Source organism: Sorex araneus, chromosome 9, assembly GCF_027595985.1.
Source record: "Sorex araneus isolate mSorAra2 chromosome 9, mSorAra2.pri, whole genome shotgun sequence".
Classification (NCBI taxonomy): Eukaryota; Metazoa; Chordata; class Mammalia; order Eulipotyphla; family Soricidae; genus Sorex; species Sorex araneus.
The window spans coordinates 5,318,875-5,331,876 of NC_073310.1; the positions used below are offsets into that span (position 1 = coordinate 5,318,875).

Genomic DNA, 13,002 nt, shown 5'->3' on the forward strand with positions numbered 1-13,002 from the left:
AAGGCCGGGTGTGGGTCCCCAAATAAAACAGAAACAGCAGAAATCAGGGCCAGTGGGACAGTCCCAGAGCCTGGGGTCTCCCCCTGGTTTCTCACGGCCCCCTGAGACCGCCAGGAGCCCCCGGCAGTGCAACCTGATCCCCGGTCAGCGTTCTCCACTCCGGGGGGCCCCCAGAGTGTCCGCTGCCGCCGCGCCCCCAGCCCCGCGCCCGGCGGCCCACACACACCTCGGGGGTCCGCCGTGATCTCCTCCTTGCTGAGCGAGATCTTGCCGATGATGTCATCGTGCCTGTGGAGAGGGCACGGGAGAGGGGCTGAGGGTCCGCCCAGGGGCCCGGCCCTCCCGCCGGGGGTGGGCGCAGCCTCCGGGCGCTCACGCACCCCACCGTGTCCTCGTCCAGCACGTAGAAGGCCAGGCGGTGGAAGTCCAGGGGCAGGTGCACCGTGTACTCCTCTCCCCAGAAGGGGCTCAGGCTGCGCCAGACCGTCGCCGTCCTGCGGGGGGGCACAGGGGGCTGAGTGCACACACACCGGGCACACGTCACAGCCAGCGACACGCGGGGAGCGAACACACGCCTTCACGCCGAGAAGCAGACACGGAGAGACATGGTCGTGACAGAGACACAATCACACGCTCACACTCACGCACACACACACACACACACACACATGCACACACACACACACACACACATGCACACACGCACACACGCACACACGCACGGAACGACTGCATCCCAGCGCCTTTCGTTCATTCACCCACCCTTCACCCGTCCGTCCACCCACCCGCTATTCACGCATCCATCACCATCCCCCAACCATCTGCCCACCCCCCGTCCATCCGCCCATCTTTCATTCATCCATCCACCCACTCACGCCACTAGCACGCAGCGTTCCGAGCCTCTAGGGCTTCTGGAGTCCCCAGAAAGAGCACTGAGGCCCTGACTCCAGAGCACCACCCCCCCCCCCCGCCGACTCTCATCACCCTGTGATGAGCAGGCCTGGCAGGGTCTGGGGTGGGGGTCAGAGGGGCCAGGGGAGGCTTCTCGGTGAGGGTGAGTCGGGTAAAGGGGGAGTGCAGGAGATGGACAAGGGCTCCAGAGGTCTGGTGTGGCATGTGCAAAGGCCCTGGGGCAGGAAGGAGCTTGAGGAGTTGGAGGAATAGGAAGGTGATAATGGGAAATGGTGTTACTAACCAGAGCCCTCTGTCAACAATGGGGGACCCCAAGGGGTTCAGGACAAATGGAGCATCTGCACCCCAAGTGTAGGAAGCCAATTCCTCTCGCCCACCCGGGAACAAAGTCTGCTCTTCTCTGCCTGAGGAGAAATGTCCTCCTCTGCTCTGCCCACAGTCCCCGTGGGCCAGAGCGTGATACACGCCCGGCTTGCTCTGGGCACCGCTGCAGACCGCTCTGCCCCTGGCCCCAGGCCTGCTCCATGGAAGTGTCCATGCGCTGGGGGCTCCCCAGAGACAGGGACGGCCACCCAGGACACAGGACCTCCGCAGCCTCGGGCGGGGCCGCAGGGGGGCTCACAGGCTCCAGAGCACAAGGTGGGCAGGGAGGACGGTCAGCGGGGTGCAGCGGGCTGGCCCTCCCCTGGGCAGGCTCCCACCCCTGCTGCCCATCTGGACCAGGACCGTCGGTAGGTGCCGCCAGCCTCTTGCAGTCTCCATGGGAACCGAGGCCTCCGCTGCCCGCCCACCGGCCCCTCCAACGGCCTGGAGGGGCGGGAGTCAAGCACGGCCCCTGAGCGGGAGCATGTCACCCCAACATGCTCACACACGTCCACCACAGTGTCCGCATGCCCAAATCAACAGTGGGGTGCACATACACACAGACAACACACACATGCACGCACACACATGCATATACATGCATACGCACATATGTACAAGCACACGCATGACACATGCTCACACACACGCACATGCACAGACATGCACATGCATGCATGTGTGTACATACATGCATACATGCATGCACACATGCAAGCACACATGCACATATGCTCTCACACATGCACTTGTGCATATGCATGCATGCACACATGCAGGTACACACGCACATGTGCACACACATGCACACATGTGCATGTGCGAACACACATGCATGTGCGCACACACATGTACGTGCACACATGCACAGGTACCCAATGTGAGCGCACCCCCAGGGACACGCACCTCCTCTCCCTGGCACTCACACAAGCCCCCCAGTGCTCCTATGCAGACCCAAGGTAGGCTCAGCTGCACACATTCATACACACACATACATGTGTGCAAACACATTCATACACATCCACACATCCACTCACACACATCCACACATGCACACACACACACACACACACACACACACACACACACACACACACCCTGATGCCCGCAGCACCCAGCAGGCTGGGAACCAGCCAGCCCAGCCGGGCGCCAGCTGCCCACCCGGGGGAGGCGACAGCCACGGACCAATGACCACTGAGTCAGGCCCTGGGCCACGGGGACAGCGTCAGGCCTCGGGCCGCAGCGGCCATCAGCGGGCAGGGTGGGGAGAGGAACCCGCAGCCGCAGGAGTCGGGCACGAGGCAGCGTCAGCCCCCCTCGGGGTACGGGAGCCTGACCCTCACCTGGCCACCACCTCGTCATCCACCTTCACGATGCAGTAGGGGTCGCTGCTGCCCGACCTGCAGGGGGTTGGGGGAGGGTGGCAGGGGCAGTCAGCAGCCTCTCACAGCTCCAAGGGGGCACCCCAGGGGCCCGCCTGCCCCCACCCCACGGCCTCTCTGGGCCCGCAGGACGCAGCAGGAAGGAGGAGCGCCCATCTCGGGGGTCCGGAGCAGCAGGAGATGCTTCCTCCCGGCCTCAGTTTCTCTGCTCTGCGGCACAGGTGCACCGGGGTCCCCAGAGGGGCCGAGGGGAGAGTGCACCCTGGGCGTGTGCCCCCAGCTGCCCTTCCTCCCTATGGGGGCTCCCCATGGCCGAGCCCCCGGAGGGCAGGTACGGTCAGCACCTGCCTGGGTGGAAGCTCAGGGGACAGATGTGCCACATCCCCCCTTCACAATACGGGATTTACTGCACGCCCCTTCAGAATAAGTCTTGGCCAGGCAGTGCCTCAGGCCCCCGGTTCCCCATCCATCCCCGCACCCCACCGCCCTCCCTGCTCGCCCACCTAGCACTCCAGCCTCTGGGTCTTTGCACTTGCCCAGGTCACACCTTGCCAGCAGGGGCTCCTTCCTGCCAAGCAAACCTCACGCAAGAGACACCTCCTCAGAGAAGCCGCCCTGACTGCCTGCCCGGGTGAACCCACACTCGGATCTGCCTCACACCATCCCACCCCCTCTGTCTCCGGGTCTGGGGTCTGACTCCCTGAGACCCCATGACTTCCAGAGTGGAAGCTTCTCGGGGTGGGGGGGCTCGGTATCTGTCTGCCTCTCCCCACACCTGCAGAGTGAAGATTCGAACCCAGGTCTCTGACCCCAGCGTCCCCGTCCCCACGATGCCTCCCCGGTTCTGTCCCGTTGCCCTCGGGCTTCCTGGACAAGAACCCACCTGGCCCCCGCTCTGCGGGTGGGCCTGCCCCGTGCCTCAGTCTCCACTCTGGCTCCTTCCCTCAGCCCCTGCCTGGGTGCCCCGATGCCTCCCCTCCCCCCACCGGCCCCTCAGACATCCTGAACCTCCACATCCCTCCCTGCCTAGAGGCCCCTGCCTCAGTTTCCCCTTCTGTATCTGTCCCAAGCCCGGGGGAGGGGGTGTGAAACCTGTTTCCCATGCGAGCCCCTGGCACCGGGTGACGCCCTCAATCTGATTTCTTGCTGGGGTTCCCCCCCCCGGGCTTCGAGGCAGCCCCCTGTCCAGGCACACAGGGTTGGGGTCACGTCCTGCCCTGTCCTCCAGGCGGCCTCAGGACGCCAGCCCCCGGGCACTGACGCACACAGCCCTTATCAGCCCTTATCAGCCGCCCATCAGCCAGGGGTGACTGGGCCCCCCTCCCCCCTCCTCTCAGCCAGCCCTGGCCTTTCCCATGGCCCCCGCCAGCAGGGCCAACCTAGGAGAGCACCCGCGGCCCTGCCCTCCTGGCGCCATGGTCCAGGTCACAGCGGGGGGGGGGGGTGGGTGTGTGAAGGCGGGGGTGCTCCGGGCCTGGGTCTCCCACCGGGAAGGCAGGACAGAGCAAGGCGCCGGCCATAGGCCTCTGCCAAGCCCGGTTCAAACCCTGGGCACTGCATAGGTCCCCCGCGCCCTGCCAGGGGCCACTCTTGAGCACGGAGCCGCCGGGAACAGCCCCTGAGCCCCAAAAGGTGTGGCCCCCAGCAGCAGTAGTAATAATAATAATAATAATAAGAGGAGGAAATGGAAAAAATGAAATGCCAGGGCCTGGCCCACGGCCGCCTGGGCGGTGAGCTCGTGTTTTCAGAAAGTCACGACGGAAAATCCTCCCCAAGGCCACCCCCGGCCAGGTGGGACCCTCTCCAGCGTGACGGGGCTTCAGGAAGCCTGGGAGGGTGTCCTGACTCGGAGAGGGACGCGGGCTCGGCAGCCCTCTGAAGGCATCAGTGGCGGGGAAACTGAGGCTCTGCCATGTGTCCACCCTGGCTCTGAGGCATGGCCCGCCCCCTCGGGACGGGGTGGGCAGTCCGGAGCCCAGGGCCTGGGGGGCAGATGGGCTCAGTTCTGGGGGCAAAAGGAGCCATGAGCTGGGGGGCCGGGGGTGGGCAGTCCCGCTCAGGTGCCCCCCCCGGGATGGGGCCCTAGGACCCCCAGGAACTTGGTTTCTGGAGGGACCCCCAAATCTCTGACTTGGGAGTGGGCATCTCAAATGGGGGGGCTTACCCAGCCACTGTGTCTGCCCAGCGTACCCCCACCTCTGATCTCAGGCATTTACTGGGGGGCTACAGGGGACACTGTGGCATAGCTGCAGTGGACACACTCTCCCCAGGGCTCCCAGCTGCCCCCCACCCAAAGCCCAGTCCCCGCACTCTGGTCCCCCCACACAGCGCCCTCCAGGCTGCCTGTCCCCGCCTCCCGCCCGCCCGCGGGGAGCGAGACCCCGTAGGGCCAGGTTCACGGGCTGTGCGCGCTGAGGACCCCCCACCTGCCCAGGTGCTGAGGTCGTGGCCGCGGGGTGGGGGGACGGGGGAGCCCCTGCCTGGCTCCAGGCCACTGATCCAGCCGGCAAGGAGCAGGGGCAGGTCCCTGGCGGCCGCCGAGGGGCGCTGGGAAGAGCACCCGAGCCCGGAGCCCCCGGCCTGGGCCAAGAGGACCTCAGTTTCCCCAGAGGCGTGTGACACCCCCCCACCCCACCCCCCGGAACACCGGATGCCCCCGCCGGAGGGGCCACCTGTCAGGGCCCTCGTGGACGCTGGCGCCCCCGGCCCTGCAGCCGCCCCTCCCCCGCTCGGGCAGACCCTGGAGAGCCCCGGAGCGCGCGCCGGGCGCACGGCCCCGACCCCCGCGCCCCCCGCGCCCGCGGGGCCAGGACCCGGGTACTCACACGTCCTTGGCGGGCAGCGCCCGGCCCTCCAGCACGCGCACGTTCAGGGAGCTGCTCTTGGCCATGGCGCCGAGCCCCAAACTTTCCGGGCCGGAGCGCGCGGCGCGGGGCGGGGACGCGGCCACCTGGCGCGGGGTCCGGCGCCACAGGTAGGCGCGGCCCCGAGCCCCCCGCGGGGCCGCCGCCCGCGCGCCCCGCCGGAGCCCCCCGCCCCGCGGGGACCCGGGCGCCCCCCGCCGCGCTGGGCGTGGCCTGGCGCCCCGCGAGTGGCCGCCGCGCGCCCCGGACACCCGCGCCACCTGCCCGCGCGCCGCCCCGACGCGGTCACGCCTCCGCCGCGCCCGGGCCCGCAGGGGCGCACGGCCCGGGGCGGGCGGGGGGCGCCGGCCCGGGGTCCCGCGTCCGGGGACGGGCTGCGAGCACCCCGCACCCCGCGGCTCCTCCGCGGAGTTTCCGATTCGAGCCTGGCCCGGCGCCCCGCGGCTCCCGCACGCCCGCCTGGCGCTGCGGGGGAGGAAGCCGCGGCCAGGGGGAGGGGACCCTGGGAACCAGCCCAGTCGCCCGCGCCGCGGGCTGCCGAGCTCCGAGCCCCCTCTCAGGGGTAAAAAAAAAACAAAAAACCCACAAAACTGAGGTTCTTGGGGGCTGGAGATCGTACCGCGGGTGGGGCGCTTGCCAGGCACGCAGCCGGCGCGGGGTGGGTCTCCCGCATCCCATAGGGTCCCCCGAGCAGCTCCAGGAGTGATTCCTGAGCACAGGGCCGGGAGTCAGCCCTGAGCACTGCTGGGTGTGAGCCCAAAACCGAAAGAAAAAGAAACAGGTTCAGTGGGATTCAGAGCTCGGGAGCTGAAGCCCGACTCCCCCTCCGCCCCCTCCCCCACCGTGCGGTCGGGTCTGGCTCTCTGGCCCTGGCTTTGGTTTTCCTGTCTGTTCAAAATAGAGTCTTGCAGGTTTCGAGAGAATCCCATGAGATTTGGGGGGGTGGGGGGGTAGTGAAGGCACAAAAGCTGCTTTCAAAGAGTGTTTGCTGGGGCCTGAAGGGAGGGGCTGGAGTGCAGGAGGCCTGGTTCAACCTAGCGGGGAGAAATGTTTTTTTATTATTATTATTGTTGTTGTTGTTGTTATTGTTATTATTATTATTACTGTCCTTCCAGACTTCGTCGGAAGGCCACCTCCCCTGGGAAGTCTTCCAGGATGCCTTCCCTCTTTTTCACTCCCATCAGCTCCTGGTTTGTAGACTTTTCAAATTTTAAATAAGATAAGGAGAGCGGAAGGGCCTGGCCCAGGGCAAACACTAGCTGGTGCCGTTTCTCCCAGTAGGGGGGCCTGGAGTGCCCCCCACACACACACACACACCCGCTGATGAATGAGTGTGAGAACTACAGCCCACAGGCCAGGGGCAGTACTTGTAGGGCGGAGGAGCCCCACCACCTGCCCCCAGCTTTTCTCGTCAGTGACCCCCCACCCAGCACCCTGACCCCCACCCAGCACCCGGCAGGCTGGAGAGGGCTTGAGACTCCTGGGTCTCGTCCTGGCTGGCATCCACTATCCGAGAGGAGCCCTCTGGCTGCCCCAGGCGGGGCCTCCATTTTCCCATCCGGGACATGGGTGCAGCTGGCCTGGCCCTGGGCTCAGCGGCCTTGCTCCATCTTTTGGGCGAGGCCGGAGTGATGCAGGCAGGCCCAGGTCACGGGGCCATGAGAGCCTCGGTCAGCGGGAAGTGATGCCCCCGATGGGCTCCTGCTCCCCACCCCTCCCAGGGCTTGGCTTTCAGCTGCACTTTTTCTTCTGAGGTTGCCGGACCTCAGCTGGGCTCTCTCGCCCACCCAGAGACCCCGGCCGAGCTGTGGGGTGGACCCCTCCGGGCCACGTGGGCCCCCGGCCAACGGCTGAGCCGGAAGCCCCAAGCCTGAACTGCCTCCCCAGGGGGCGCAGGTCAGGGCTGCCACGGAGCCCGGCTGTCACCTGTCCCTATGTCCGGCCTCTGACCCTGCTGTCCACCTGCAGCCATGGTCACCATCCCCAGCAGACCACTTCCTGTTGCTCTGACCGGAAACGGGCGTGGGCTTGGAGGGGCTCCTGTCCAGGGGAAGGGTGGCCAAGTGAGGGTCACTTGCGGGAGGCCACGCAGGCTGGGAGGGCCAGTCCCTGAGCCCCCAGTCTGGGCTGTTAGGGGTGGGGAGGGGGGACCCAGCTGGAGGTGCCTGGCACCCGGTTGGAGCTTGAGGGCGTCTGGTCCCCTCCCGGTGTCTCAAAAACAAGCCCCCTGGCCCCCTGGCCCCCTCCCTGCCTCCGTCACGGCCTGGCAACCCCTCGCCCCCAGCCCCCTGGCGCCGTCCATGGAGGGCCGCAGAGCTCGGGGTTTAAGGACAGAAGTGAGGGGGCTGGAATCATAGTAGCGTGGGCAGGGGGCTTGTCTTCAACCTGGCCCACCCCGGCTCAATCCTCGGCATCGTGTATGCCCCCCACCCCCCTCTCGCCCCCAAGCACCACCAGGCCTCACTCCTGAGCACAGAGCCAGGAGTAAGCCCTGAGCATCACCAGGTGTGACCCGCCCCCCAAAAAACCAAATAAACAAAGGACAGAGATGTCAGGGCCAGAGAGCTCAGGAGGGAGGAAGGTGCTTCCCGAGCATGCGGCTGGCACCACGCACAGGCCCCCACGGCCCTCCAGGGGCGATCCTGGAGCACTTAGCTAGGAGTCAGCTCTGAGTACAGCCAGGTGCAGAAAGACAAAAACAACCAGAACAGCTTTTAACGGCTGTGGCTCTGCAGTGAAACTCAGGCCCCGGCCAGGGGGTGGCACTTCCCTGGCACCTGGCAGGCCTGGGTTTGATCCCCAGCAACCCCTGGGTCCCCCGAAGCCCACCAGGAGTGACCCCCGAGCAGAGTAAGCGCCACCGGCTGTGACTCGAAAACAAACAAATAAATTTATAGTAGTAAATTTTTTCACAGTGGCCTTGCCGCCTGCATCACACACACAGCGGGCACCGCCTGGGCCTCAGTTCCCCCCCTCTCCTGCTGCCCCCACCTCAGAGGATGGGGCCGGGGACAGGGCGGGACGAGGGGGGGACGACAGGGTCGGTGTGCAGCGCCAGGCCCAGGCTGCAGTCCCCGCCCGGATGGAAAGGTCACCCCGGCAGTGGGCGGGCGGCTCCGGACGGCTGAGCTGCGGGCGCTGGGCGTCCACGCGCGCACCGGGAAATCTGATCGGAGATTACAAGGCCGGGCTCCTGCACCCGAAGGCGCCCTCCCCGCTGCCCGGCCCCGCTGGGCCCTGCCTGCCTCCGAGCCGCTGGGCCTGGGGCCAGCGAGAGCTCTGACCCATGGTGGACAGTCTCCTTCGCCCAGGGCCTCGGGCTGGGCACTGCCGGGCCTGTCCCCGTGGAGCCTTCCCGCGGCCAGAGATGAAGCATAGCCAAGGGACGGTCACTGTTTGGGGGGAAGGGGGGACCCCATTTGACAACACGCCCCTGGGTGTGGGGAATCCTGTCACACGGTCACTGGCCCACTCCTGAGTGCTCCCCGGGTGGTGCTCCCACCGCCTCCTCCACACTGGTGGTGCTCCACACTCGCCCCCTCCGCCCCTCCCGAGCGAACAGCTCCTCAGCAGCTGGGGAGGGGTGAAGTAAAAAGTGCAGAGGACACGGGCCAGCTGTCAGGGCACACACACGCCTTGCACACCTGGCCCGCGTTCCCGCCCTGGCACCTCAGGGTCCCCTGGGCATCACCGGGTGCAGCCCCGGAGCCCCCAAGAGCCCCCAGGGTGGCCAGTACCCCGCCACGCCCTCGGGCTGGCCAGGAAGGACGGAGGGACGAGGAGAGGCCCCGAGCCTCAGAGCGCACCAGCCCATAAGTGGCCCAGAGTCGGGGGTGGGGAAGAAGCCGAGGCTGGACAGAGACGCCGTGACCGTGACCCCAGGGCAGGCACAGACTGCTAGTGGCCAGCTGGACCTTTAGGCCCTGACGTGGTCACTTCCTCACCATCATAGCCGGGGCCTCTCCGGGTCATAGCCAAGAACCCGCAATTCCTCCATTTCCACCCCGCTGAGCCGGAACCAGGCTCCCCTCCCTCCCTCCCTGCCCTCCCCCTCCCCTCCCCCTCCCCCTTCACCTTGCCCCCTCCCTCCTTGCTCCCTCCCTCTCTGTCCCCTCCTCCTCTCCCTCCTCTCTGCCCCCTCCCTCCCTCTCCCCGTGCCCCCGCCCCCTCCCTCCATCCCCCTCCCTCCTCCCCTCCCTCCCCCCCTGCCCCCAGTCTCCGTTCTCTCTGCTGTCATTGTCACAGCTCTGTCTTCCCTCGTAAATGTCAGGGAAGGTCTGATTCAGGCGGCGCCACCCACACTGCTTGGCACCCCGGACTCTCAACTCCCTGCTCTGGGCGTCAGAGGACCCGGCCCGCCCTGGGCGGTGTCTGGGAGACTCATTCTGTGTTCTTACTCCTCCCCTCTGGTGCTCCAGATGGCAGCGGGGGTGCCAGGGGCCCCCCCACACACACCCCCGGGTGCCACACAGGATGCAGACCCGCCTGCCTCTCCTCAGACCCCCTCCAGAACCTCAGTTTCCCCTCCGCGGAGTGGCGCCCGCCGCCAGGAGACGGGAGTGGGCCCGGGCAGGGGTGCGGGCAGGGGTGAGGGCGGGAGGGGAGAGGTGTACTTTGTCCCGGGAAACAAAGCCAGGCTTGTGCTGGCGCAGGCCTCCGGGCGGGGAGCCAGTGGACAGGAGGACGCGGCGGGAGGCGTGGGCAGCCCTCCCGCCCCCTCCTGTGGGCGGACTGCCGAGGAAGTGGGCCTGTCCGTCCCCTCCCTCCCCCGCCACCCAGGTGTCCATCTGTCTGTCCGCGCCCCCGCTTCCTCCCTCCCCCAGCAGCCCCCGCCACGCGCCACCCCGCCTTGGAATGCAGAAGGAGGAAGAGGAAGGCGCCGGCCAGAGCGTGGCCTTGGGGTCGCTGCGGGGACAGCGGGTATTTCCAGCGCTTGTGGGTATTTCCCGGCCTTGGTGACCCAGGGCCAGGCCCGCAGAGAAGATGGGGGTCCCGGAGGGGTTCAGCCCCCGCAGCCCGAGCGCACAGAGGCAGAGGGGAGCACCCGCGGGCTGGGGAGCTGCGCCCCGTTAGCAGAGAGCAGAGCTGAAGGCTGCGCGCGCCCAGCGGAGAGCAGCCCCGGGCAGCCCCGAGGCAGTCCCCCGACCTGCAAACTCAAGGTGGCGTCACCTCACGTCCCCTGCTTCCCGCTCCGCCTCTCCTTGGGCGCCCCCCAGTCCCAAGCATCCTTGCATCCCGCCAGCCCACCTCCGGGCCTGCTGCTCACAAGGCGGGGCCACGTGACTCTGCCTCAGGACCCTTGCACGACCCTCCTCTCAGCACTGCTTCTCTCCTCTCCCCACCTCTCCTCATCCTCCTGGCCCTGCTCCTCAGACCTCCCCTCCGGCACAGAGACCGTCCTGCGGGGAGGCCGCTCGCCTTCCACTCGGTTCACCCGGGTGCTACTCCTGGGAGGCCGTAGGGTCCCCTGAGCACCGCCAGGAGTCAACCCCAGGGCCACTGGGTGTGTCAGAAGGACAAACCAACCAGCCTCTCCTCCCCACCCTACCAAGCCTGTCCCCGTCTTTGGGGGAACCGGAGCCCAGGGGGCCAGCAGCCCCTCTAGGACGCCGCCTCAGACGCTGAGTCAGTGTTGGCAGAAGCCCCCCGCCCCGCCCCCGCTTCAGGGAGAGCCAGGGAGGGGCGCACCCGCCCGCCCCGAGACAGCCCCCTCTGACAGGGACCACGCGAGACCTCTCAGCTCTCTGCAGAGCGGCCGTGCCACGCCCAGAGGGGACGCGGGGCACAGCCGTGAGCTGTGAGCCGGTGCTGGTGCCTGACATTGGGGAGGCGAGACAGGCTGGGGTGGGCCCCCAAGGACCTGCTAGCGTCGCTCGAACCCTAGCTCGGGAACAGCAGACTCAGAACAGTCCCTAAACAGAGCCGGGGAAGGAGGGCGAGCTGCGGGAGCCGGAGGGACCCCAGTGAGGCAATGGCAGGGGCACAGCCCACCTCTGGGGGCCCAGGCCAGGCCGGGCGGCCCTGGGGAGGGCGGGTCACTCGGGCGTGCTGGAGACAAACAGTCCAGCGTGCTGGGAAAGGCCCTTTCTGAGTCTCTCTCTCCCCCCTCCTCTCTGGGTGGGACACACCCAGAAGTGCTCAGAGATTACTCCTGATTCCGCGCTCAGGAGCGGCTCTGAACAGTGCTCAGGATGCCAAGGATCGGACCAGGGTCAGCCACGCCCCAGCCGAGGACTTCACCCCTTCACTTTCTCCCCATCCTCCAGAAAACAGCCCTTTCTACAAGGGCTGCGGCTCGTGCCAGGCATGTGGGAGCCCTGGGCTTGATCCCCAACACACACACACACACACACACACACACACACACACACACACACACACACCATCCCCAAGCCCCTGAATATGAACTTCCATCGCACCCAGGTGCTCACTTGGCCCCAAGGAATGAAGGGCTTAAGGCCAGGACAAGCCTCTCACAGAGGCGTCATTCATAAACGCCCGGAGCAGGAAACAACCCAAACCAAATGTCTTTGAACCCAGATGGTTCAGCTGGGGTCAGCCAGGATCCTGGAGCGCCCACGTGCCAAGCCCAGTGACCGGTACGTGTCAGGACTCTCAAGAGGATGGGGCAGAGGGAAGCCAACTGATCTCGAAGGTCAGGAGCCGGGGGGCCAGGATGCAGCCTCCGAGTGTCACCAACTCACCACGGAGGACAGAGGAGTGACTGCAGGGGCTTGGGGAGGCGCAAGGCAGGCGGGCCGTGGCTCGGACGGGCGAGGGGGCACGGAGCACCCTTGCGGGGCGTGTGCTGCACCTTGGCTGTGCAGGAGCAGGAAACCTCATGATGAACCCACGCTGAGTACACGCACTTGGTTTTTGTTTGTTTGTTTTGCTTTTTGGGTCACACCCGGCGATGCACAGGGGTGACTCCTGGCTCTGCACTCAGGAATCACTCCTGGTGGTGCTTGGAGGACCCTATGGGATGCTGGGGATTGAACCCGGGTTGGCTGCATGCATGGCAAACGCCCGACCCGCTCTGCTATTGCTCCAGCCCTGCACGCGCTTGTTTGTGTGAACGAACACAACCCGTGGGCTGCATCTGTGGGTTGTGCCTGTGCCCGTTTCCCAGCTGGGATACCTGCTACATTCATCGCTGGAGACAATGCCTCGGGGAGAATGGGGAGGTGCTGGCTCTCAGAGTGTGTACAAGCCTACTACGGTCTCCTGAGCAAGAGTGATTCTTCCAGGCTGGGGGTAGAGCTCAGAGCAGAATGCAAGTCAGGCATGTATGAAGCCTGGGTACATGCGCGCGCACACACGCACACACGCATGGTACACGCATGCATGCACGCGCATGTATGCACATGCATGCACACGCACACATGTGTACATGAATGCATGTGCGTGCATGCGTGCATGCATTCACTCACACATGCGCATGCATCACACATATGCATACACACATGTGTACATGTGTAAAA

At 66.3% G+C, this 13,002-nt stretch overlaps 1 protein-coding gene across 1 annotated transcript in view; it reads right to left on the reverse strand.

Annotated features, from left to right (window-relative positions):
• The window catches only part of RASAL1 (RAS protein activator like 1), a 29,446-nt gene extending 23,766 nt beyond the window's left edge, over positions 1 to 5,680 (reverse strand). The window contains exons 1-4 of the mRNA XM_055146621.1: positions 5,483 to 5,680; positions 2,619 to 2,675; positions 381 to 494; positions 227 to 288 (exon numbers count right to left, since the gene is read on the reverse strand). Coding sequence (XP_055002596.1) covers positions 227 to 288; positions 381 to 494; positions 2,619 to 2,675; positions 5,483 to 5,547 — 298 coding nt within the window. The 5' untranslated portion in view covers positions 5,548 to 5,680. The remainder of the gene's footprint in view (positions 1 to 226; positions 289 to 380; positions 495 to 2,618; positions 2,676 to 5,482) is intronic.
• Between the last annotated feature and the right edge of the window lie 7,322 nt (positions 5,681 to 13,002).